Consider the following 27,100-nt stretch of genomic DNA (forward strand, 5'->3'; position numbering starts at 1 on the left):
CGTGGAGACCAGCACCCGGAATTCTCTCATGTTCCCACCCAGCTGTCTTGCCTGCTTTCTTTCTTTTTTTTTTTTATGTTCGTGGAATCATACTGGGTATCTTCTTGCTTTTGTCTTCTTTTGCTCAAAGGATTACGTACTCAGGCAGCTCATAATATTTATTGTGTGTTATCATAGATTTATTTCACTGCCGTATATGCTTCCGTTCAATGAATTTTACAGTTGACTTATTCAGGATACTGATTGATGGGCAATCTGGTAGCTACTAGGTTAAAGGTTACATGTAGGCCAGGTGTAATGGCACACGCGTGCTGTCCTAGCATTTGGAGACTGGGGACATGCAGCTGTGTGTTGGTTTAGTTTTGGCCATTGCTATTGGTCTAGTTTTGCTTGCTCCCTCTCCCACAGTCAGCGCTGTTCTCATTTCGGCCTTGCTCCCACAGGTATGTGAGGTCTTGAACTTGGAATTCCACTGCCTTAGTCTCCTAATTGCAGACATGTGTCTCTGTGCCCTGCACAATTTTTAAAATCCCCCTTGCTTGTATCATTCTGTTTTGTTGAGACAGGGTCTCAGGTAGTCTAGTCTAACCTCACCTTCATGATGTCCCTCCCCTTCCAGCTCCTGAAGCACTGAGATTGTTCGGCAGGTACAGGTGAGCTTAGGCTGTGTTGTCTTTTGATGTAGTTAAATGGTTGTGGTGGGGTGGCATATGGCTTTAAAATCCCAACACTTGGGAGATGTAGGCAGAGTTTTCCAGGTCAGCCTGATCTACATAGTGAATTCTATAGGTCTCCCAGGGCTGCATAGTGAGAACCTGTCTCAAATTAAAAAAAAAAAAAAAAAAAAAGAGTACAGTTTGTTTTGTTTTGTTAAAGATGGAGTATTGGGGTCTTGCTACATTGTTAAGGCTGACTCCAAACTATTGGCTTAGGTATCCTTCCGTCAGCTCCCAATTAGCTGGGACTCCTGGCAATGCCCGAGTCTCACAGCTGTACTTTGTCTTTACAGAAACTATCTAGCTTTGCTTTGTTCATGAACTCCCTTTGCATCCTGTTTGAGAGTTTTCTTTTTTCTTTTTTTTTTCTAACCCTCTCCAAGGTTATGAAGATGTTCACATATTTTTCTGAAAAGCTCCTCATTGACTTTCACATTTAAATCCCAACTTCATCTGGAATTGATTTTTGTGTCTGGTAAAAGATAGGGGTCAAGATCTTTTTGGGAAAAAAAAAAAAAGTCCTGTGGATGAATGGTAGCCTCTCTAGCCTCTCTCCATTGCTCTGGCATCAGGTGCCTGAGCTCATGAGGGTCTGTTTCTAGGCAGCTGAATCTTCCTTTGGCTGGACGGTCCTGAAGCTTAAATGTCATACTGTCTTGGTAACTTTGTAACAGGGCTTGCTATGTAATAGTCTTTCCACTTTTTTGTCCTTTTTGTTTTTTCATATACACTTACTGCTTATTTACTTACTTATTTATCTCTATGCGGGCTTGAGAATGCCCCAGGGGAGTGTGCAGGTCAGTGGACAGCTTGCTGGATCAGTGCTCTCCCTCCAGGGTGTGGGAACTAGGGAGTGACCTCAGGTCTTCAAGCTGGGGAGCAAGCCTCTTTTCCCTCTGAACCATCTTGCCAGCCTGTTTGTTGTTGTTGTTGTTGTTTGGGATCTCACTTTGTATCCAGGTTAGCTTTCAACTCACTATTTAGTAGTTCAGGCTGTCTTTCAGCTCTTGCTGGTCTCCTGCCTCAGCCTAAGCACTGAGATTACAGGACTGGGTCACCTTTTGGAGCTCTTTTGTTCATTTTCAAGAATGCTCTGGCTTACCACTCTTTGCATTTCCATATTGATTTTATTTTATTTTGCACGTGAGGCTCAACTCAGGGGCTCCTCATGCTAGGATTGTTGGTTGTTGCTATACATACCCTGCTCTCTATATGACAATTAGAATTATCTTGCTGATATTTTTGCAAAAGCTGAGGTTGGGCATAGTGACACATGCTGTGTAACCCTAGCCCTGTGGGAGGCGGAGGTAGGAGGATTGAAAGTTCCAGCTCAGCCGAGGCTACCTGGAGAATCAGCTATATTCTGGGAGTGGTAGCCGTGCCTTTCGGCCCAGCACGTGGGAGGCAGAGGTAGACAGCTCTGAGAGTCTGAGACAACCCTAGTCTGTAGAGAGAGTTCCCGTCCAGCCAAAGCTATGTAGTGAGACCCAGTCTCAAAATACGAAAATAAATAAATAAGAGGATTTAGGAAAACAGAAACACTATTGTAAGAAAAGTTGGCTGGAGAGATGACTAAGTGGTTTAGAGTGCTTATTGCTCTTGCGGAGGACCTGGGTTTGGTTCCCAGCACCTACTTGGTAGCTTGCTGCCATTCCCAACTCTGGTTTCAGAGGGCAACTCTGATGCCCTCTTTTCTATCTCCCAGGGTACTGGGCACACATGTGGCTTATATACGTACATGCACACAAGATACAATATCAAATAAATACATATTTATTTATATACATAAATATGTAAATACGCATTACATAAATAAATACATAAATAAGTTCTAAATAAGGGAATTGGGAAAAAACTGGCTTTTTATAATATTGAATATTCTGAGTGAACATGACATTCTACGTGTGGCATTTGTTTTCCGTTGCTGTGATCAAAATACCTGCAGGTACAACTTCAGGAGGAAAGACTTTGGTTCACAGTTTCAGAGGACTCAGCCCATGACCACATGTGTTTGGCAGAGAATGGGTGGGGGTGGGTATATGTGGTGGAGGGGCTTCTTCCCCTCATGGTAGGTTAGAAGCGGAGCATAAGGAAGGGGCCACCACAAGGTCCAGCCCCAAAGAATGGGTTCCAGTTATCTGCTTCTTCCAACCAGCCCCCACCTTCCTCAGTTCTACCACTTCCCAAAAGCCCATTCAGATTTTCAGGGGTTACATCACTCACCCCTCAGAGCCTGCAGGGTCCAGGGAGTCTGGAAATGTCCCTGCAGGCATACCCAAAGCAATGTTTCCATCATCTCCTAAATGCTTCTCAAGCCAGTCAAGCTGACAGTGAGATTAATCTTCTCAATAAAAAGAGAAGAGATTAATCACTGCAACCTACATTTCTTATTAGACTTATTCCTAGGTAATTGGCTTTTTATTCTCTCTCTTTCTCTGTGTGTGTTGCACACATGTGCAGATGTGAGTACCCATGCCTGAGTATTTGGAGGTCAGAGCAGAATGCCAAATGCTTGCTCTGTTGTTCTCTTCCTTGTCTTAAGACAGATTCTCTCCTGAAGCAGATGATTCCTGTTTTCTGTGGTATGGATCAGTAGCAAGCTTCTGGAATCTGTCCCATGCAGACGTGAGGGGGGGTTCAGGATTCAAACTCAGTCCTTATAGGGCAAGTGTCCTTACTGAGACACCTCCTCACTCTCTGATTAATATATTTTTTTTGGTAGGTTGTCATTTTAAATTAGCCAGTCATGTTATCTGCTGTTAATACTGATTTTATTACTCTTGTTGATTTTTGAGACAGGCTTTCACACTGGTAGCCCAGGCTGGCCTTTGATTTGTGGTAGCCTCCTGCCCCAGCCTCCTAAGTGCTAGAATATTAGGTGTGAATCCCAGTGACCATCTGAGAATGTCTACAGTAATTTATCCCTATCTTTAGGCCTTTCAGTGTATTTTCTTCATCGTGTTGAGTTGGCTAGACCCTTGTATTAGCTTTTCATTATTGTAATGACATAAGTAAACCAGGCGCTCTTTGAAGAGAGAGATTTAATGCCGTCTCTGACATTTGGCTCCACTCCAGGAACAGTTCTCAGCCGTGTCACCTCACGGCGTATCACAATAGCTTGAGAACATATGGGTGCGAATAATTACACCACCATTCAGGGCGGTAGTGAGCTGGAAGGGGGCAGGCCAAGGCTTTTGGAAATGTCCTCTTCAAGAACTAGCCAAGATCCCGGGAGAGTTAGCCAGGCCCGCCCACCGAGCCCCGTAAGTGTCATTCTACACGTTCATTTTTTTTTATCATCTGTTTTTAATTAATTTATATTTTTTTATCCAAAAATTTTCAAATTCATGTTTATTCTGCGTAAACATAGGCACACAGGTAATTTGAGTTAGCCAGGCCCGCCCACCGAGCCCCGTAAGTGTCATTCTACACGTTCATTTTTTTTTATCATCTGTTTTTAATTAATTTATATTTTTTTATCCAAAAATTTTCAAATTCATGTTTATTCTGCGTAAACATAGGCACACAGGTAATTTGCTGAGCTGCTTGAGCGTTACTCGTAGTCATCAAGACCTGTCAGTGCTAAATACTCCAGGAGAGATTTCCTTAACCCGAGCATCTTCCCGCGACCTGAGCAGACGCGTCAATCACACTCAGGAAGTTAACATTGATACTGTACTAATTTCCCACTTGTCCCCAAAATATTCTTTACAGCTCTTTGACCTTTTTCATTTATTCTAGCACATAGGTAAGTCTCACACATTGCATTTACAATTGTCCCTTAGTATCTACGGGGGGATTTATCTCCTAAGTTCCCAAGGGTACTTAAATCTGGAGGTGCTTAAATCTGCATTATGTATAAAATGGCATGGGGTTTTGTTTTGTTTTGTTTTGGTGGCTAATCTGTACATATCTTCTCATGGTTTATGTGTGGTTTCTCATACATGATCCTAGAATACTTTCATAACCTAATACAGTTCCACTGCCGTGTAAGTAGTTGTCATGACGTATTTGCCATAGTGTCGTAAGTCTGAACACATTCTATATAGACATATTTTATTTGCTTACATAGGGTCCCAAGTGCCAGGCAAGCTAAATTCATAGCCCTGAAGCATACATGTTTTTGAGACAGGCTCTCCCTACGTAGTTCAGGCTGTCCTTGAACTCCTGATCTTTCTGCCTCTACTTCCTGGTTGTTGGGATTATAGTTATGAACTATTTATTATTCCACCATGGCCGGTCAGAATGTTTTTCTGAGATGTTTTTGGTCTGAGATTAGCTGGATCTGATGATAGGAGTCTATGGTTGTTCTCAATGTGTCAGTCTTTTCTTTTATAGCTCATTTGAGTCCTAGGGGCTTCCCAGCCATTCTTGTTTTATCTAGGGGTACATTCAGAGAAGTTGGGTTTTTCTACCAGATGACTGTGGGACCTAGGGTGTTATGTGGCCCATAGGGTCTCTATACTGGGCCTTTAACTGTATTTTAAACCACTGGTTTATTTTAAACCACTGGGATATTTTTACATCTGGTATTGGGAAATCAAGGGGTAGAGAGGCTGGAAGAGAGAATTCTGAAGATTGATTGATGGGATATTGTAGATGAGGAAGGCCTTGAACTCAAAGAGATACCTCTGTTTCTGGGTCTGGAGTACTTCAATTAAAGGAATTTAATACCACACCTGCCCCCCACCCCCTCTCACCACAAGATACTTTAAGTGTGTGGAAAGGGACTGGATCTTGGAGAGATGAGGTTTCCCAAAGAGGCATTTGAGCCAGCTGATGCTCTTTGGACCCCTTTTATAAAATAAATAAACACAACAAACAAACAAATCATCATAGCTAGTGAGGTTCTGGCTTTGAGAACAGCTTTCTACTTCTCCGTTCCCTTTTGTCTCGGGTCTTTCTTGAGTGTCTGTGTTGTGTTCTGCCCCGTGCTGCGTGGTTCCTGGAAACTGAGGACATGTGTGCTGTGTTCTTGTTGGGCTGAGTTTAGGGGAGAAACTATAAGTTCTCCTTTCTTGGAAATCTGAGGTGGCTGACTCATGCTTTTGGCGTTTGTATGTGCATGTGTGTGCACATATGTGTACAGATGTGTGTGGGTACAGGCTTCCGTTGAGTGTATCAAGGCCAGAGGTTGATGGAGCTTTCTACTTTTTATTTATTTGTTATTTTTTCTGTTCTTTAAAATGACGTTTATTTATTTATTGTATGTGTAGGAGTGTGGGCCATGGGGCAAGTGTGGCCATCAGTAGACAGTTTTCTTAGTTTTCTCTTTGAACCATGTGAGTGAGACCTGATGATCAAACTCAGGTCACCAGGCTTTGGCAGCAAGCTCCTTACACCATGAGCCATGTCACTAGCCCCCCATTTTCTTTGTGAGGTAGTTCTCTCACTGAACCTGGAGCTCACCAATTGACTAGGCTGTCTCCCATCAACTCCCCTTCCCCCCAGACCCTCAAAGCTGGGCTTACAATCACTCATCCTTCCGTGCTTTTCACGTGGGTAAAGCTGGGACACTGGTCTTTGTGCTTGCGCAGCTTGCATTTCGCCCACTGAGCAATCTCTTCTGCTCCACTTTTTACTTGTTTCTGAAGTAAGTATTAAATTAATTTGAGATAGAGTCCCATGTAGCCAAGGCTAGCCTTCTACTCACTGTATAGCAAAAGATAATTTTGAATTCCTGTTTGTTTGTTTGTTTTTGTTTTGTTTTAGAGACAGGGTTTTCTCTGTATAGCCTTGACTATCTTGGAACTCACTCTGTAGACCAGGTGCCTCAAACTCAGAGACCCACCTGTTTCTACTTCTGGAGTGCTGGGACTAAAGGCGTGTGCCACCACCTCCTGGCTTCCTTTCTTTTTTTTTTTTTTTTTTTGATACAGATCTCACTGTCCATCTCAGGCTGGCCTCAATCTCTTACTCCTCTTGCCTTTAGTCTCTTGATCACTGAAATTGTCAACTTGTATATCATGTTTGGTTCAGACCTTCCAAAGCTTTGTTGAAAACTGTAGATGTTGGGTCTGTTCAGATGGTTTAGTGGGTAAAGACACTTACTGCCAAGCCTGATGACCTGAGTTCATTTCCCAGGACCCACTTGGTCCGGATGTGTGAGCATGTGTTCCGCACAAACACACACACACACACACACAATTAATAATTGTAATAAGAATTTTTATGTAGACTTTCTTATTTGTTCATTAATTATTGTATTACCTGATATGCTGGGGATGGAACGCAAGGTCATTTGAGTACCAGGCAAATGCTTTGCTACTGTCTGGGCCATCTTTCCCAGTTTTAATCTAGGAAAAGTTTCGTAGCCTTCACCTGGTCCTGCTTTTGCAGTTCACAAATGAGGACTGTGGATTGGCTTCCTGCCCAGTGAGTTGCTCTGATGGTCTGTGGCCATCTGCTTCAGATGTGGGCTTGGTTTTAAGCACTTGGAAGAGGAGGCTTTTGTCCTATCCCAGAGGAAAAGTGACTTCGTTTTGTTCTAGCTCCATTAAATCTGAGCTCAGGACAGAAGTCAAGATAAGACAAGGAGCTGTGGAGAGTCCCAGCTTTCCAGGACTTGAAGGCAAGAGCACTCAAAATCACAGCCCCAAGAAAAGCTGGGGTTTCAGATTCTTTCCCTGCATCTTCTCTTCACCCATGTCACAAATTTTCTATGAAGTAAAATCCCTAACCGTAGTCAGATTTCAGGGAAAGTACACATGCCCTTCTACTGTTTCTTCCCAGTGTGGGTTACTGTCCTGTAGAGTCAGCCCCTTAAATAGTAAACACAAGCACTTCTTTATGTACAATGGGCCATGTAGTGATGAAAGCATTGTAAGAGGAAAATAAGAGTCTACAGTGCATTTACTCTATCTGTGCTCCCAAACATCACTACCTAGCAACAGCACGCTGTAGGGTACCAGCCCTTCAGCCTCATGATCACAGGGCTGGGTGGGAGCACGGGCTGGTTCTTGCTACCTTCCAAAAGTATCAGATTGCATGGGAACAGATTAAAACTCAGAATTCAAAGTGTGTGTGTTTCCCCTAAGTGTATTTTTCTTTTGTACTGTCATCAAGTGAGTAGTCTTAAGTCTAGTCACCATAAGTTGGGGACTGTTTTTCATAGTCATATCTGCCATTGACAGAGAGACTCTATTATGAGTCTACGACCTCTCCTATCTTTTCGTTTTCCTGGTTTTGGGAATTGAATCCAGTTTCCTCGAGCTTACTGGGCAAGCACTTTACCATTGAGTCATGCCCATTTTATAGAAGTCAAAGCTGAGGCTCGGGGCTTGTTGTACCTCAGTGGTACCCAGTGTGTGTAAACCCTAGCATAACAAAAGAGAGAGGAAAAAATCTGAGGCGTCAAAGTAATTTGTCTCTGATCAAATAACCGATGAGTGGAAGAGCCAAGATTGTGTCTATATCTGTATGAACTTGGACTAGTTTTGTTTTATGCCTTTTGAGACAGGGTCTTATAGCTCAGGACAATCCAGGATAGCCGTGAGTTTGTGGTTGTCCTCCTGCCCTAGGCTCTGAAGTGCAGAGATGTCTGTCATACAGTTTGTTTTCATAACTTCTGCACAAGTGTTGTGGCTGGCTCTTAGCCTGTCTTCAGAAGGCTTCCTTTGTCGATAGCTTGGGTAACTTCTCTTGATTCCTGGCCTGGTTCCTTTTAGACCAAATTTGTTTTGTTGGTCTGTCTAGGTTTGTGTCGTCCCCTCCCCCCTTTAACATTTAAAAATTTTTATTTTGTGTTTGTATGTGTATAAAGGTGAGAGGACGATTTTCAAGAGTCAGTTCTCTCTCTCTCTCATCATGTGGGTTCCAAGGATCAAACATGGACTGTACAGTTTGACAGCAAGTGCCTTTACCCATGGGGCCATCTGGCCTGCCTCAGTTTCATGTGTTATGCCTGCCATAACAGGATCTTGAGGTGCAGGAGCAGTCCTGGAGATCATTTGCAGATGTGTCAAGGTGTGTCCAGAGGTATTTGGGCCTTTTCGTCCGTCTTACTTCACAGTGTTTGTGTCTGTGGAGACCTGTTCCCCTAGCCCTACTCTCATTTCCTACACTCTTCAGTTTGGAGCAGTCTTTGTGGGAGCCTCACTACTGGGGCCTACGAAGTGCTTTCTGTCAGGGCAGGAGGGGTGGTCCTAGGATTCCCCTTTTACAGAGGAGGAACCTGAGGCCCAGAGAGGTTCAAGAACATACCCGAGGCCTCGCTTTTGGAAACTACGGAGCAGAGTAGGTATGAATCCTCTCTTAGTGTCACATTTAATGCATTTTACTCACATGAGATGGATGAGTAGGTGCTGAGAGCAGCATGAACCCCGGCTCCGAAGCCTCCTGGTGATTAATGGTGTTTCGGGGCTGTGATGTGGAACATATCCACAGGGTTTCTGAAAAGTGGTGTTCACAGGGAGTCTGGGGCCAGTGGCTGTGTGTGTTTCCTTTGGGTAGCCTCCTCCTGGCTGTGAGCTCACAGCTCTTGGAGCTAACTGATTAGGAGCTTCGGGGGCTATAGTCTGATGGATTCATGCGCAGTCTTTGAGCTCAGAGAGCCACTGAGACCCAGAGGGAGGGGAGAGGGCCGGGGAAGGAGAGTGTGGTATTGCTGGCCACTTAGGAACTCCAGTCATTGCTCTGAGCTGGAAAAGTTCCTCTGTAACCCATTGACTTGGGAGCCTAAGATCAGGTCTATAATGGGGATGTACCTTCATTGGATTCCAGTGGTAGCCTGTCCTTGTCACCTGGTCCTAACTGGGACTGAGTTGCCTTTTGGACACTGTCCTTTCTAGTTCCAAGGCTTCCCCAGAGACCCAGCTCTTTTGCAATTGTGATAGATCTGAGTGTGAACCTGGGAAAACAGATTTTATTTATTTATTTATTTTGAGGCAGGGTCTCATTATGTAGCACCTGCTGGCCTCAAACTCTTCATCCTCTCGAACGCTGGGATTACAGGTGCACAGCCAGCTCAGGCTCACTGACAGACTGTCCTGTCCCCAGTGGCCCCTCAGGCCTCTCTGGCCCTCTACAGCATCTTCCCCTAGGCACGTTGATGGGAAATGAGCTGAGTCATGAAGGCTAAATGTAGTATGTCAGCCGTGAGAGAGGGCCTACACAGATGACCGCCCTCAGTGGTTTTCTAAGGGAAATCCCAGGAATTTGGTCTGAATCCTGAGTCTGTCTTCCTTATTCATACCCAGGCTGTTTGTTTTTATTTTATGGTTGTGACTCATGTAGTCTTTGAAGAAAGAGTTCTTTAGTAAAGGAGAAGGGTTAGGTCAACTTCTTACTGTCTTTTCCTGTCAGTTGAGCCCTGGAATGGGGTTTGTGGGGTTGATGGGACACAACCTTATCCAGGGCTCTTGGCACTGTCCCGGGTTCCCAGAGCTACTGTATTTACACTCCGGTGTCTCACGACACTGTGGTGGGAAAAGGTTAGGTATTCAGTCTTCCACCCACCTCCTTCACAGAGTTAAAGAGCCCAGGTGGGCCCTGGTGGCTCATGGTTAAAACATGGCTGAGGAGATAAAGGCACCTGCCGCCTCGCCTACCATCCGAGTTCCATTCCTGGGATCCACGTGGGGAAGGGGAGAATTGCAAGCCGTCCTCTGACTTACACATGCATGTCATTGTGTGTGCTCCCCCAATAAATAAGTAAACATAACACACACACACGGACACACACACACGGACACACTAAACAACAACATACAGACTGTCTGTGAAACCAGTGGTAAAAAAGAGAACCTTTTTCTTTTGATGGACTTGGCTGCCCTTGACCTCATGGTCCTTTGCACAGCCCAAGACCTGTTTGGGGGCTGGTAAAGGGACAGTTGTATTAGGTTATTGATATCAAGATACTTCATTTTCACAAATGCCCTGCAAGCCTTGAGGTTAAGTCAGTCCTGGAATCGGCAGAGCTATTAGGTACAGCTGGGATTTTTCTTTGCTTTATTTGTTGTTGCTTTCCTTGTTCTTGTTTTCAATTTATTATTATTATTGATACAGGGTCTCACTCTATAACGCAGGCTGCCGTGAACTTGTGTCAAACTTCCCGCCTTAATCTCCTGAGTGTAAACATTACATAAGTAAGATACTATGCCCCACAGATTGGATTGTGTATATGTGTGTGTGCTTGTATATGTGTATATGTGTGTGCCATGTGTTCAAGTGTGTGTGGAAGCCAGAGGACAACCTGAGCTGCCCTGACAGCTGAGGAACAAACAGGGTTTCTCTGTGCAGCCTTGGCTGTCCTGGACTGGACTCACTATGTCGACAGGCTGTCCTTGAACTCAGATATCTGCCTGCCTCTGCCTCCCAAATGCTAGGATTAAAGGTGTGCCCCACCCTCTTTTTTTATTTTTTAATTTTTTATTTTCTCAGATGGGGTTTCTTATTTGTTGGCCAGTCACGGAGTAATTTGTCTGTCTCTGCCCTCACAGTGCTAGGTACTGAGATGACAAACAGGAGCCCACCGACACTTGGCTTATTTATATATTTTTAATAATTTTCAGAAGATTTATAATAACTCTTTTAATAATATTAACTTTAATAATCTAACAATAAATCAATTATCAATTAATTTATTAGTTAATTTGTATGAGTGCTCTGTCTGCATGTACACCCGCATGCCGGAAGAGGGCATCAGATCCCATCATAGGTAGTTGTGAGCCACTCTGTGGTGGCTGGGAATTGAACCCTGCAGCCGGTGCTCTTGACCACTGAGCCATCTCTCTAGCACCTATTTTTAATATTTATGTGGGTGAGTTTTTCCTATATCTATGCATGTTGTACCGTGTGTGTGGTGCCTGAGGAGGTTAGAAGGGCATTGTCAGATCCCCCGGAAGCGGAGTTTCAGGTGGTTGTAAAGACCACTCTGTGGCTGACACGCCTGGCTCCCCTCCCACCCCGCAACACGAACCCTGGCATTGACCTCAGGCTTGCAAGCACTTTACCCACTGAGCCGTCTTGCCAGCACAGGAGGTAAAAATAGAATGTTGTCTAATGCTGGGGCTGAACCCAGGGCTTCTACATGTGCAGAGTTCTGCTCTGCTGGATTGCATCCTCAGTCTGAGATGTTAGGCTGCTGCCCAAGGACTCCACCACTGGACTGAATCCCAAGTTCCTTGGAAATTGGAATAAGAATAATCAGAAAGGATAAACGGCCATGCACCCTTCACCTTGGCCCAACCTCATCCATCCCTAATTAGTCCTACCTCATTTATAAACATGTCTTCATTTTTTTTTAAAGATTTATTTACTATTTATACAACATTCTGCCTGCACACCAGATCACACTATAGATGGTTATGAGCCACCATGTGGTTGCTGGGAACTGAACTCAGGACCTTTGGAAGAACTGTGAGTGTTCTTCACCTCTGAGCCATTTCTCCAGCCCACATGTCTTCATCCTTATCTGCAGTATTTGAAGCTTATCAAACATAACACACCACCTTTATATGCTTTTGAGTATGTAATTTTATTAAATTTTTTTTTTTTTTAAATTTTGAGACAGGGTTTCTTAATTATGTAGACCAGGCTGGCCTCAAACTCGAAGCAATCCACCTGCCTCTGCCTTCCTGAGTGGTGGGATTAAAGGCCTGTGCCACCACTGCCTGGTGAGACAGGGTTTTTCTGTGTAGCCCTGGCTGTCCTGGAACACATTCTGTAGACCAGGCTGGCCTCGAACTCAGAGCTCTGCCTGTCTCTGCCTCCTTAGTGCTGGGATTAAAGTCATGCAGCACCACCACCTGGCTTAGTATTTTTATTTTTGTTTGTTTTGAGACACTGTCTTACTGTGTAGCTGTAGCTATCCTGGAACTCCTCTATAAACTAGGCTGGAAATTTACCTGCCTCTGCCTGCTTGGAAGTATGGCCTTCCAAACATTGGGATTAATCAATGGTACCTGGTCCTCTGTGTAGTTTTAAATAAGAAGGATTTTAGTAATTCTTTGAGTGTTGTATACAATTTATTGTTTTTATGCTCTTGACATAGGGTTTTACTACTAGCCCTGGCTGTCCTGGATCTCGAGAGGTCTGCCTGCCTTTTCCTCCCAAGTGCTTGGATTAAAGGCCTACACCATCACACCTAGCTTTGGCTGCTGGTTTTTGAGGCAGGGTCTCTTTGTGTTTTCTTTATTTGTTTAATGTGTGTGAGTGTCTTTTCTGCATGTATGTCTGCGTAATTTGAACATGCTGTGTCTGAGCTTGGCTGGTACAGCTGATGTGCAGCAGCCTCTGGTGCTGTCACGCTGACACTCTGTGCCCCTCCTCCGAGTGCCCAGCAGACACCCATCAACTTATCCTGAGCAAAGTTACGGTAGAGAAGTGGACAGAGTGGGGAGCTCTCGGAGGGGGAAGAGGTTTTGTGGGTGCTAATAGTGGGTTCTCTGCCAGATGGAGCTCTTAGAAAACCCGAGGGTGGCTGACTTGTTCCAGGCCCTTTGGTTGTTAGGGAAGGAGTAGCTTTGTGTCAAGTGTGGCCTCACTCTTAAGCAAGGACCAGCGATGCCCCCTGGTGGACGTGCTCCTTCCCAGTGCAAATACAAAGTGCTGTTGGCTTGGGTTGGCTTCCTCGTATCTTGAGGGTTGTCACCAGGCATGGAAAATTGGGATCACTAAAGGCAAGGGTGTTCTTTTCCGACCTGAGCATGTAATAAAAACATGCAGTATTACAGAGGTGGCATTCAGAGTCCGAGCCCTGGCTTTGCCTCGAGTTAGCTTCCAATCCCAGCTGTGTGCCGACTGGGCATGCTCGGGCAAGTTGGTTGTCCAAGCGTCCAGTCTCTCGTGCGTCCACTAAGTATAAACTGGAATTCTGCCTGACAGAGCAGTGACCGTGAGAGTGCCTGTGAAGAGGGTGTGCCTGTGCTGACGTGCTCAGCAGACAGCAGCAGCTATAATTGGGAGAAAGAGCATGTTCCAGGAAACAGGAGTCTTTCATTGCCCCGTGTGTGGCCATGCTTCCCTCCTTCATAAGGCAGTCGGTCCTGCTTTCCTTCAGAGTTGCTGCGAGGGCCAGATCTTGAATCTGAAAGATAGGAACCCCTGAGTCCTTCTGCATATTTGAGGAGTTGCTTTTATAACTCAGTTTCTACTGTGTGAGAAACCATCCGTTTCACCGGTGTTGGCCATTGGCCTGTTACGGGGCAGTTCTGTGCTCAGAGCTGGGCATGGAGCACTGACGGGCTGTTAGCTTGCATCACCGTTCAGGTTCATCCAGAGCTCTGCTGGGTGCAAGGGTCAGCAGACTTCTCAGAAAGAGCAGGAGAGCAAACATTGGAGGCTCTCTGTGGCGGGAGCCCAGCTCAGAGTCACTGCCTGCCCGTCGGAGCTGAGCACACTTCTGTGTGGACGTGGGAATTCAAGTTTCGGTCATTTTCATGATTGTGAAATGCTCTTTCATTTCCACCTCTGCATTTAGGAATGTGAACAGTAAGTGCTCCTCTGGGGATAGGCGTTCCCCGATGTTCCCGCCTCCGACCTAGAATCGTTGCGGGGCTTCCTGCAATACCAGCCTCAAACGAAGCTAGTCCCAGATCCCCGTAGTAGGATTGTTTACTTTTATACCCAGAATGTCAGGAAAACACTGAAGTCTGCGAGTGGTGTGTGCGAAGGCAGACTTTGAGCAGTTCGTGCTATGAGACCTGACCTCCTTATGAAGTTATCCAAGTCAAAAAAAAAACCGTGTGTGCTAGATGTGTCTGTGACAGGATCAAGTGCACTTTCATTATTAAGGAACAGAAAATCCGTGTGAAAGTGTTGAAGGCACATGCAGAGTCAGAAAGCAAAATAAATAGTAAGCTTTTTTTTTTTTCTTTGAGACAGTTTTGTTCTGTGTAGCCCCAGGTGTCCTGAAGCTCACTCTGTTGTAGACCAGGCTGAACTCACGGAAATTTGCCTTCCTCTACCTCCCGAGTGCTGGCATTGAAGGCATGCATCACCACTGCCTAGCATAATGAAGCTTTTTAATTAGAGTAATAAAAATCAAGTCTTAGCCAAGAGACCGAGGCAAATGGATCTCTGCGAGTTCAAGGCCAGCCAGAGCCACATGGTGAGATCCTGCCTCAAAAAATAAAAGAAAGGATTTTTAAAAAAAAGTTAAATTAAAAGAGCTGGGTATGGTTATGCACTCCTTTAATCCCAGCACTTGCTTTGTTGTTTTGTTTCGTTTTTTCGAGACAAGGTTTTACTCTGGAACACACTCTGTAGACCAGGCTGGTCTCAAACACCCTGAGCTCCATCTGCCTCTGCCTCCTGAGTGCTTGGGATTAGAGATGTGTGCTACCGGGCTGGAGAGATGGCTCAGAGGTTAAGAGCACTGGCTGCTCTCCTAGAGGTCCTGAGTTCAATTCCCAGCAACCACTTGGTAGCTCACAGCCATCTCTAATGAGATCTGATACCGTCTTCTGGCCTGAAGACATACATGCAGGCAGAATACTGTATACATAATAAATAAATGTGAAAAAAAAAAAAAAGATGTGTGCAACCACACCCGGCCTTCACCTAGTCACCTAACAGGTTCTGGGATCAAATAGGACTATATAGCAAGATGCTGTTTTTAAAAATTAACAAAGGCCGCAAAGCTGCATTGCCAAGCATGGCCATATGCCTGTGAATCCCAGGAGAGTAAGGCAGGAGCATGAATTCAAGATCATTCTGGGCTATACAGTGAGACCCAACTTTTAAAAAAGAAAAGAAAGCAAGCTTGGTTCATGCTTGTGATCGCAGCATTTGGGAGGTGGTGACAGGAAGATCAAGAGTTCAAGTTCTTTCTGGGCCACAGTGTTGGGGCTAGACTGAACTACAGGAGACACTGTCTCAAAAAAGCAAAAGCAAAACCGAACAAAAAAGCAGGCAGTAGGCTGGGTTGGCCGCTGGCCCCTGAGGCTGTTCTGTATTCATCCTAGGTGAATGTAGCTGTAACCTGGGGGATTGTGGTGAAAAGAGAGGCTCGACTTTGGTTGTTGTTGAGTTTCCATCAACTGTGCATTTGTCACTGAGCTAATGAGGAACTAGGGTCCTTTCAGACCAGCTGGTGGGTTCATGCTCTTCTCGAGTGTAACATGCAGGAGGTGCCAGGTTCCTCCATAAGTCACCAAAAACTTGGCAGGCTACCTTGTGTCTGTCTCCTCCCCATTCAAGGCTTGCTCATTTTTTCCCCCTCCATGGCACAAGTTTTAGAGAGACACATTTTCCCATTTCGTAGACGAGCAAAGAAAGGTCAAAGGTTCGCTTGTTGGTAGGGGGATGCAGGTTTAACCTGGAGGTTTTCTGTCCCAGTCCAGGGCTGGTTCCCTTTTCTCTGGGATGTTGTGAGAGGCATGGAGTCCACTGCTGAGGTGGAAGGCTGGACTTTGTTCAGCAGGAGGCACCTGCTCTTTTCCGTTGGTGACGTGGTGTCTCCACCTCATTTTTAATACTTGTTCACTCCCTAGCTCTTGTGTGCTAAGCCTCTTTCTTTCAGGTTCTTGCTATAGAATTATGAGCAAGATTGCACTCATGGTGCTTACCAGAGTTGGAGGGAAGAAGGATAAGAAAGCAGAAGTGCAGTGTTTAAAAGTCATGATCAGTGCTGGGGGTAAAAAAGCATCCTTACATTCTGGACACTGTGCCGGTTATTTGAGGAGTCATGTGGTTTATTCCTCACAGTCACTCTAGCAGAAGGGCTAACAAGATGAAGACCGGGGTTCAAAGAAACCAAGTTAATGCTGCCTTCACAGACTAGGGAATGAAAAATTTCCCCCTCTCTTCTTGTTTTTTGTTTTGTTTTGTTTTGTTTTTGAGAAAGGGTCCCATACTGTGGTCTAGCCTTGCCTAGAACTCACTATATAGTCCATGCTGGCCTTAAACTCATGATTCTCCTGTGACACTCAGCCTTCTGACTGTTCGATTTACAGGTATACATCACCTTCGTGGTTTATGCAGTGTTGAGAGTCAAACTGGTTTGTATGTACTAGGCAAGCACTCTACCAATTGAGCCAAATTCCTAGTCCGAGAAATGAGACTGTGTATGAATGTGCGTGGGTGTGTGGGTGCCTGCCTGCCTGTGTAGGCAGCTGGCAACCTTGGGTGTCTTCCTTAGGAGTCATCCATCTTGGTTCCAGAAGACAGAGTTCCTCCCTGATGTGGAGCTCCATGAGTGTAGACTGGCTGGGCCTGGAGCCCTGGAGACCCATTAGTCCCCTCTGCACTGGAATTATAAGTGCACACCATCACATCATCACACTTTGCCTTTTGTATGTGAGTTCTGGAGATTGAACTCATGTCTTCATGCTTGCAAAGCAAATGCTTGGCAAACTGAGCCATCTTCCTAGCCCCGAGTAAGACTTGTGTTTATTTATTTAGAGCTGGGTGTGGCAGCACATGCCTGTGATCCCAGCGCTCGGGGAGGCAGAGGCAGGCAGAGTTCAAGGCCAGCCATGACTCTACAAAGCAAGTCCAGGACGTCCAAGGCTACACAAAGAAACCCTGTCTCAGAAAAACAAAAAACAAACAAACAAAAGACATATTTAGAAATAAATATTTATTTTTTTATTTTATAAATTAATTAATTTTTTTTCATGTATGAATGTTTAGCCTGCATGTATGTATATGACCCATGTGCCTGCAGAGGCCAGAAAAGGTGTCAAATCTTATGGAACTGAAGTTACAGGTGGTCATGAGCCACCATGTGGTACTGGGGATTGAAACCAGATCACCTGAAAAATCAGGTGCTCGTAACCACTGAGCACTCTTCAGCTTCCTGAGGGAGGGATATTTATTTATTTATATATTTATTTATTTACATTTTCTGAAACAGGGCGGGGGCTCCAGGTGTGCACTACTATGCCCGACTCCAAGTGATTGAGAGGCTTTTAAACTGTTGATTGTCTGGAGAGATGAATACTCTTCATGCCGCAGACAGAAAGGCCTTGCTTGTTGCACTGAGGCGTTTGTTGGCAGGGAGTTTCGAGTAGAAAAGTGTCCGTGGCTGGGTCTGTGTTTCAGAAAGCTCACCCTGGCTGCAGTGTCTGGGGGAGTGGAGGGGGTCCTGGGACGCGCCAGAAGGCAGCTTGGAGAGCAGTTACACGGACTGCAGTGATGGAGGAAGGAGGCAGCAGTCAGGGCCAGGAATACTGACATGGTACAGTGTCTCAAGGTTACTGTTGCAACGAAGAAAAACCATCACCAAAGTAACTGGGGGAGCAGAGGGTTTGCTTCACTCAAAGTTCCACAGCACAGTGCATCGTGGAAAGCAGTGTGGATAGGAGCTCAAGCAGGGCAGGACCCTGGAGGCAGGAGCTGAGGCAGAGGCGTGGAGGGGTGCTGCTTACCCGCTTGCTCATCATGGCTTGCTCAGCCTGCCTTCTTAAAGAACCCAGGACCACCAGCCCAGGGATGGCCCCACCCACAATGGGCTGATTAAGAAAATCAATCACTAATTAGGAAAATGCTGTAGCAATGGTTCTCAACCTGGAGGTCGCACAGGGGTCTCCTAAGACCATTAGAAAATACAGATAATGACATTACAGTTCATACAGTAGCAAAACTTCAGGTAAGAAGTAGCAATTAAAACAATTTTATGGCTGGGGGTCACCTCAACACGAGGAACTATATTAAGGGGCAGCAGCGTTAGGAAGGTGGAGAGCCTCAGAGCTATAGGCTAGCCTGCCACCGGGTCCTATGGAGGCGTTTTCTCAGTTGTGTCTCCCCTGATGATTGCAGGTTGTATCAAGTTGACATAAAATGGGGCTGTACACAGCCATTGGTGGGCTTGGAGTAAAGGCGAGAGTGGGGAGCGCTGCGGGAGAAGCCGCTGCTGACTGTGGGGGTGCCCCCTCATAGGATCCGGAGCCCTGTGCTGGCCCCAGTGAACAGACTGTGTGTTCTGTGCCCAGGGAGTCGCCGGCTGGTGGATGTGATGGACGTGAACACCCAGAAGGGTACCGAGATGAGCATGTCCCAGTTTGTGCGTTACTACGAGACACCAGAGGCACAGCGGGACAAGTTGTACAATGTCATCAGCCTCGAGTTCAGCCACACGAAGCTGGAACATCTGGTCAAGCGTCCCACTGTGGTATGCCAATGCCCTCGTGCCACCTTCCATCCTTGCCTGCCCCCCCCCACTCACCTCCCACGAGGTCTGCCTCTGCATTGCTTTCTTCCTGAGATGGAGCGGCTGGGCGGGCGTGGCTGAGGCTGGTCCCTTGGGGGTGTGGCGGGGAAGTGTAGAGCTGGGTTGGATCCCGTGCCTGGAAGGGTGGCATGGGTGAGGTGGCCTCGCTGATGGTACCCAGAGACTCCTCAGGCAGGGGGGTGGTTCTTTCTGGACCGTCTGCAGGCGATGTGGGCGTTGCTTACGATGGTCTGGCTTTCAGGTGGACCTGGTGGACTGGGTGGACAACATGTGGCCCCAGCACCTAAAGGAAAAGCAGACGGAAGCCACAAATGCCCTTGCAGAGATGAAGTACCCCAAAGTCAAGAAGTAAGATTGCTGGGCTGGTGTTGGGACTGGGCAGGGGTGGGACCACGACCTTGTGGGCATTGGCGAGAGACTTCCTGGTCCTCAATGCAGGTCTCAGTGTTGCTTTAGAGGTAAAGAATTGCCCCCACACACACACAGCCGGACCACGGTGGTGATGTGAGAGATGAGTTCCCGAGTGAGAACAAACCAGCGTGTCATCTCCCTGGGCCTGCAGGCTCCATGATGGGTCAGGCCTTCTTTCTTGGTGGCCCCGGGGCCTCCACACAGCTTCTCTTGGGGTGGTGATCTGAGAAGAGTGGTACGAGCTGCCTCGGTGGTGTCCATGTTTGTGCAACGGGTACACACTTGTCTGTTCTTGAAGCCTTGGTCTGTACCCTCAGGTGACAGTGGCCTGGGAGTGGCAGTTTTAGAGGGACAGGTCCACATTGGACACTAGTCTCTTTCTGTGTGTGTGTGTTTGTGAGTGTCTGAATGTATATATGTGTTCCACGTGTGTGCCTGGTGCCCATACAGATGTGGAAGGAGATGTATATACTGCTGGAAGGACAGGAGTTATGTGCCTCTGATGTGGATGCTGGGAACTAAGGCTGAGCCCTCTACAAGAGGAGCAAGTGCTTGTAACCACAGAGCCATCTGCCCATCCCATTTCTCTCCTCTTTGGTGTTGAGACCTAGAACCTCTGATCCACAAGCACCTTTCCCAAGCAAAGCTCAGTGTCAGCTTAGTCACCTGACATGCCTTCAGTGGTGCCCTGTGGATTTGAGGGTGGCCAAGGTGGGGAAGGTTTGAGAGCAGAGACTTCAGTACAGATCACAGTATGTTCTGAGCCTGCTGTTCAGTATGGACGGGGGTGCTTGGGAGTCCTCTCATATTAAGGGATTTGAATAATGGACCATCTGGAGGAGGAAGTCACCTTGGATACTCCTGCCATTATAGACCCTCTGCTTCTCTCCCTGAAATGGGAAGGAGATGCAGGCTTCCCAGAAAGACTGGTGCTGGCAGCCTGGCTCCATTAGCATCCCCGCTGAATCCTGCTGCCAGCAATGCCCCCAGGAAGTCTCAGCCGTGAACTCCTCGTCCCTGCAGCCCTCCATTGAGCCTGTGTGGAATGCACACCACGTGCCAGGCTTTGCGAGGCAGGCTAGCACTTTCACCCTGGATTTCTCAGTGTTCCTCTCCTTCTGTCTCTCTCTCTCTCTGTGTCTCTTCTCTCATTAATTCATGGGCATCTTCCCCTCTAAGCTAAAGTTCAATGTATTCTTTGCATTTGGGCTGCATCAAAGGCAGAGAATGGGGTCCAGGTGCAGAGGGAGGGGAGCAGGGCTTGTTTCCAGTTTTGTTCCATTCTGATTCAATCACAGCAGAATGCTCTGAGATGGGTGGATAAAGGGATGGATAAGGCTAAGGGCCTCCACCCTCATTCACCCTGTGTAGCTCATGCCATGTAGCACATGCGTCCATGTTTTTAGGCAAAGAGAAACAAATCCAGACAGGCGTATCCTTCTGAGCTCTTGTTCTCAAGGGGTCTTCTTGGAGGGCGGGGCCCAGTTCACTGCGGGGGGGGGATATTTATTCTTTGCTTTGTTTTGTTTGAGACAGGGTCTCTCTACCTAGTTCTGCCTGTCCTGGAACTCACTCTGTAGACCAGGCTAGCCTCACCTCTGCCTCCCAAGTGTGGGGATTGAAGGCATGCGCCACCAGGCCTATTTTTTTTTTTTAATTGCTTATTATGATTGTGTGGGCATGTACCACACAGTGCATCCCCAAGTCAGAGGTCAGGTTTTTGTGGGTACCGAGCGCTTTCAAGTGGCCAGGCATGAGCAGCACGTGTAGACCTGCTGGGCCACCTCTGCTTCCTAACTGGGCTTTTGGGGGCAGAGGAAATGTGAGGACTGGGAAGGGATTGAGAGGGAGAAGTGGTGAAGGTGGAGCTGAAGGAAAGGAGCAGGTTGCCAGTGATCCAGTGACCACCTCCATTCATTCATTCAGCAACAATGAACTGAGCATCTTAGCTGTGCCAAGGACACAGGGTGGGGGAACTTTGTAATGGAATGTTCAATTTATGGAGGGACAGATGCGACTCCAACAGTGACAGAAATACATGCAAACTGAATTCTGGGGCTGAGACCACCAACAGAGGTAGGAGATGTCTTGGTACTGGTCTGAGGTGAATCAGCTGGTAAGGGTCTCTCAGTTGATCCCATAGCTTCCCAATATAGCTAGTCTGCCTTAGCCAGATCGTTTCAGAGATCCCTGTCTTGGGCTTGTATGGTACTAGAACTGAGGACAGGCTGCCACACTCTGGGATTTATGTGAGTTTTGGGGATCTGAACTCCGGGCGTCATTTATGCAGTTTCCCTAGTTTTGGGGAGCGTGGGTTGAGGGGGTGTCAATACATAACCCAGTCTGCGCTCAGAGCTTATGATCACTATGGCAGTTTCCCCCCCACACTCTGTTCCCCGAGATCTAAGCAGAGCAGGATGCGTTCAAGTGGGTTTGCATTCTGCGAATGCTCCTGCTGTGTGGATTGGAGGTGTGAGGAGGCTGCCGCCTGGCCTACATCTCAGGAAAGAGGTGATCACACCTGGGCATATCTTTAGGAGGTAAAATAGATTGTGCTGGGTGGTATGCATTTCTAGTAGGGGCGGCCCCGCCTTTTTGAGGTATTCATTACAGTCTTCGCTTTCTGGAACGATTCCTTTAAACGGTTAGACCTACACACATTTAGAGACTCTTAATTACCAGAACAACGGGGTATAAATATGTGACTTTTTAGCCCACACGTCTCAGATGTATTGGTGAGATAATGTGTCAAATAGATTTTTCAAACTCCATCTGTGGCCAGGGGAACTTATTACAGGATTTGAACCTTGCTAGGAAGGACGTTGTCACCTTGAAGATAGTCCATTTGTTCGCCTGAAAAGAGGGCTGATCTCAAATGTTCATAAGCAAGGTGAAAAAAAAAATCCCACCATGATGGAGTCCTCTGGGACTGTGGAATGGTTCTGTGGAATTTAATTAAAATGACATTGTTTCTGGAAATCACAGTGCTTCCTCGCTGGAGGCGCCTACTGAACAGACAGCTGACGGGCCTCCGAATGGAGGGAGGTTTGCGGACGCGGAGGGGACATGTGACGAACACTAAGGCTTTTTTCCTGCCTCTGGGGTTTGGTCAGAGGGTTAGGAATTTTAATAGGTTTCAGTTGAGAGTCTTGAGGCGGGGGAAGGGGAAGGGAACCCAGGTACCTGAGACTTGAAGATGAAAGAATTCTAGCGGATGATAATGTATCAGTTACCGTGCAAAAACCTGCTTTAAGTTAGTGTCAGGCCGCAGTGTGTAAAGCTGAGGCCCCATGGAGCATATATTGTGACAGGACGGGCAAGGCATCGAGGGAATGATACAACTTAGTAAGTGTCTCAAAGGAACATAGGACAGTAGGGTGTAAAGGAGAGGGGGAACCAAGGGCTGGACCGGTGAATGCTGCTCTCACCCTTCATTTCTGCTATTGCCTCCTTCCCCTCGTCTCTTCCCTGCAGAGACTCTGGGAAGAATTATTCTAGAACAGTTCTCCCTGGACAGTGACTGCCCTGAGGAGTATCCTTGCCCCGGCTGTTTGTGGTTGCCCACAGCCATTACCCTTAACTTTAACATCCTAAAGGAAAAAAGAAAAAAAAAAAATCAACAGAGGCAGGTGTGGTGCCTCATCCCCGAAATCCTACCAGCACATGAAAGGGCTACAGCAAGAGGATCACTGTGCATTCGAGTCGGAAACAAATGCCCCATTCACCCTACCCCATCCCCAAAGTCTAAGACACCACAGGTGCTGTCAGTTTCTGAAGACCGGGACTCTAAGAGCAGCGGGATGGTCTTTTGCTCCAGGGCTTTTGGGAGCTTATGCCAAGGCTTAGGTCTTAAGGTTAAAGCCTGGCTAAAGGATATGCTTCTGAAATGGAGCACTCCCGGGGCTGTTGGCAGGAAGCCATCGAAGGTTGAGTCCCTCACCATGTGGAACACTCCACAAGGCTGTTTGAATTGTCTCTCCCTCACGGCAGCTGGTTCCCAAGAGTGAGTGCTTCCGGGAAGACCCAAGAGGACACAGTGACCTAATTTTAAAAGTCATATCCTGTTTATTTCTGTTGTGTTCATTAATTAGTCCAGCTCATATTCTAAAGGATACCTCTTTTTTTCTTTTCTGTTCTTTTTGTGGTCTCTTTGAGACAGGGTAGCCCAGGCTGGCCTCCAATTCAAGCCAAGGATGACTTTAGCTTCTCTGATTCCCATGCTTCAACCTCTGAACTGCTGGAATACAGGCATGTGACCCATGTCTCGTTTTCTTAATTTTTTTACTTTTTAAAATTTATTTTGAGACAGCCTTTCTCTGTAGCCTCAGCTGTCCTGGACTCACTTTGTAGACCAGGCTGGCCCTGAACTCACAGAGAGTCTCCTGCCTTCCCCAGTGCTGGGATGACAGGCGCGTGCTGGTTTTTAAATTTTTTTAAATTAATATTTGTTTTCTGTGAGTGAATGTTTTGCCTGTGTGCTTGCATGCACACACAGGCACACACACACACACACACACACACACACACACACACACGTACTATGTGGCCCTGCAGAGGTCAGAAGAGGGTATGTGGTCCAGGTTGTCTACTCCCGGAGCCGGGGTAACAGTTGTCAGCCACCATGGTGTGCAGGGTCCCAAAGCCTAGCTTTTCTACAAGAGCAGCAAGTGCTCCTTAGCACCGAGCCATCTCTCCAGCACAAGTCGTGTTTCTCTGTGGTGCTGGGGATGGAACACAGGGCTTCATGCTGCATGCCCAGCCCCCTCCCTTTTGTTTCTTTGGCGTGCTCTCCCTCTGAGCCCTAGTGCCAGCTTAGGTTAATGCTGCCGCCTTGAGGCAGGGGGAGCTCTGAGGCAGGGCGGGCTCCGTGTTAAATTAAATTCCGGGGCGTGTTTTGAAGCTCCCACAGTCCCCTAGGTCTGCACACATGTGCACCCTTTCCACTAAGGATTGGGCATGGTGATGCATTGCAGAGAGGGATTAACGACTCTGCTCCTCACTCCTCCTGCCGTAGCAGCAGGGGCTTTGGCAGTGAGTGTTGCTAGTGTAATGATAGGCTGTGGGCCCACAAACAGTGGAGGAGCCCGGACTCCCAGCAAAAAGGGGAGCTCGTATAAAGCTTACGCTCGCAGCCCGGATGACGGTGAAGGGAGCACTGCCCTTCCCCCATGATTCTGCTGCACGTTTTCGCTCTACTGACAAGAAAATCTGGGGGAAATACTGGGTGGGAATCTGAAACACAGGATGGCAGTTTCACTGGTCACTCGGGCATCACGCCGTCACACCCCTGTTCCTCTTCCTCAGTTTGTCCTTCTGCGTAGAGGCTCCGTCTGCCCCAGCCTGCCTCCCTCCCATGCTGAGGGAAGACAGGAGGATTCAGCAGCTGTGAAATGTGGAGTATGAGCCCCGAGGGATGAGGAGTCTGCACGTGTGGCCTTTTGGGATGTGGTGTTCTCTGCTTTTCCTCCTTCGCATTTGTTACAGCCACATCTGCTTTCCAGTGCATACCTTTGCTCGCATCAAAAGTGACCACCTGTGTCCTACCAGGTAGGGAAACTGGCAGTTATGGACCCCAGACCTCAAGATTCTTGGCTCTTCTCCTTCACCTCTCTAACAGTTCCCCCTGCTCTGTAGGGTCCCCACTCAGACGTTGTGTTAGACACTGGCATATACACCTTAATCATACCGTTGGCAGGTATGCTGCCACTAATGCGGACATTCACAGTGGTTCAGTGAAGGTCATATTGCTGCTGAGTGTAAAACAACAGTGGCTAGTGGGGCTCGTACAGAGCTGAGAGGCTGCCCTTTAGAAATTCTGTTTGTTGTTGTAGACAAAGTCGCCTGTAGCCCAGGCTGTCCTTGAACTGATCCTCCTGACTCTACCTTTTAAGTGTTGGGATTTCAGTTAGGTGTCACTATACCCAGTAAAGGTTCTCTTGGAATTATTTGCATAGTTAAAATAACTATAAGTGAGCAAGGCATAGTGGGCACACACATGCCTTTAATCCCAGCACTCAGGAGGCAGAGGCAGGCAAACCTCTCTGAGTTCAAGACCAGTCTGGTCTACGGTGTGAGTTTCGGGACAGCCAGGGCTACATAGTGAGACTGTATCTCAAAAACAAAACAAAACAAAAAAAAAAACAAAACAAAAAACAAACAAACAAAAAAAACCCACCAAACCCAATATATAGTACATATTTAAAAGTACAAAAAATTTTGCTAGCCCAAGCATGTACACCCAGAACTTGATTGGAGCCATGAAATTCCAAGTTAGAGGCTTCTGAGTAGTTCAGTAGGAAGCAAAGTTGTTAAAAGAGAGAATCTATCCAAGGTAATAAGCTGATGAGAATTTAAGATGATGTTGATGTTCTCTTTCCACAAATGAATCACCTATGGTCCTTCCATCAAGAAACAGGTATTTGTACCCCAAAAAACCAATCCTCTCATTTGAACTTCATGGTCCAGATGCTAGGGTGGCCTCCTCTGCCAGCTTTATTCAGCTCTAAATCAGTTTCTAGGTGTGATAAAAATTCTTACCCAGGGGCACCTTCCTGGTGACCTGAGCTGTTAATCTTACCTCCCAAGAGGAAAAATAAAAAAAATACACCTGCTAAAAAAATTAATCTAGCCACTTATAATGTAAGCTTATAGACAGAATGCTGACGGGTTCGGAGAGGGAAGGCACCAGGAAATGGGTTCAAGTGTTTGCATATTTAAACTGGGAGTGATGGAGTTGGAGGGTGACATAGAGGCCACGCTGTCTCACTGTTACTGTCAACACTTTAGTTAGAACCTAATTACCTTGCTGGCTTTCCACAGTGTAGCGTCTGACCAAAGAATGGAATTTGGTTTCTGCCTCTTCAGAGACAGACAGACAGTCATCTCCTGCCTCTCTGTGGCTCTGAAGGAAGGCCAGTGCTGAAAGGAGGTTCTCTTGCCCCCATGACCCTGGGGCGGTACTTTTGAATTGAGCAGAACACTTCTTTTTTTTTCACCTGTTTGGCTGTAACTTCAGATTTTGTTGTTGGAGTTGGGATTGGCCAGGTCGGTCTGGGAGGGACTGAGTCTCGATGGCCACTCCCTGGGTAGTGTTCGGGGTGAGGGGCCGAACTTGCGAACTCCGGCTTCCTCGTCTGAGGCGGTGGGCATCGGAGGCTCACACAGTTGCCAAGTGTGGATAACTGATGTGTAACTAATGGACACTTACCCCACTGAACCCCTGTAACCACCCCCGTGCCGTGAGGTCGCGGGGCTCCTGAGGGGCAGGTAGGGGAAGAATCTTCTGGAACGCCCAGCTGAACTTCAGGTTACCTCTAGTAAACTACCCCGAGAGGAAAGGAGTTGCCCAAGGTCACACAGCCAGTCTCCTCGTGCCAGGAGCTTCCCCTCGCCCCATCACACACTCCCCAGGAATCTCAGCTCTGGTCCTCCCATCAGCTGAGCCGGAGGAAGGTGGCTTTGCCAGGTCACCACCTGGGCACCAAGGTGTTGTCTACACTGGAAAACCCGGATACTGCCGGGAAGCACAGGCGTGGGCCAGGGGGCCTCGGGGTGGGTGTGTGTGTTGGCGCGTGCCCTAGTGTGGGCCGGGAGCTCATCCCTGGCGGCCTCTCCACCTCCCTGGCTGCCTCAGCGCCGCGCGGGTGTTCAGTTTCAGCGCGGGGATGAGCGCAGGCTGCGCCTGTCTCCCTGGAGGAAGGAGGGCGGCGCGAGAGGGCCCCGGCGTCCTGGGCTGGGGCCTGGCAGCGCCGTGGAGGGGGCTCGGCCGCCGTCGCCTCCCGGGTCTGGCGCGCGTCGAGCCTCTGCGGAAGGGGACGCCCGGGAGCCGCTCCCCGGCCGCCGAGGGTAACCTCCTTTG

The 27,100-nt window shown here is 47.3% G+C and overlaps 1 protein-coding gene across 9 annotated transcripts in view; it reads left to right on the forward strand.

The window, feature by feature from the left end:
• Window positions 1-27,100, forward strand: part of Kdm2b (lysine demethylase 2B) — a 117,054-nt gene that overhangs the window by 10,195 nt on the left and 79,759 nt on the right. For 8 of the 9 annotated variants that reach the window (XM_060382398.1, XM_021631360.2, XM_060382399.1 and 5 more), the window contains 2 exons: window positions 18,593-18,771; window positions 19,073-19,179. In XM_060382398.1, coding sequence (XP_060238381.1) covers window positions 18,593-18,771; window positions 19,073-19,179 — 286 coding nt within the window. Of the gene's footprint in view, window positions 1-18,592; window positions 18,772-19,072; window positions 19,180-26,856; window positions 27,088-27,100 lie in introns of those variants that run through there. The other variant, XM_060382401.1, reaches the window with a different exon arrangement.

This window comes from Meriones unguiculatus, chromosome 4 (assembly GCF_030254825.1).
Source record: "Meriones unguiculatus strain TT.TT164.6M chromosome 4, Bangor_MerUng_6.1, whole genome shotgun sequence".
Classification (NCBI taxonomy): domain Eukaryota; kingdom Metazoa; phylum Chordata; class Mammalia; order Rodentia; family Muridae; genus Meriones; species Meriones unguiculatus.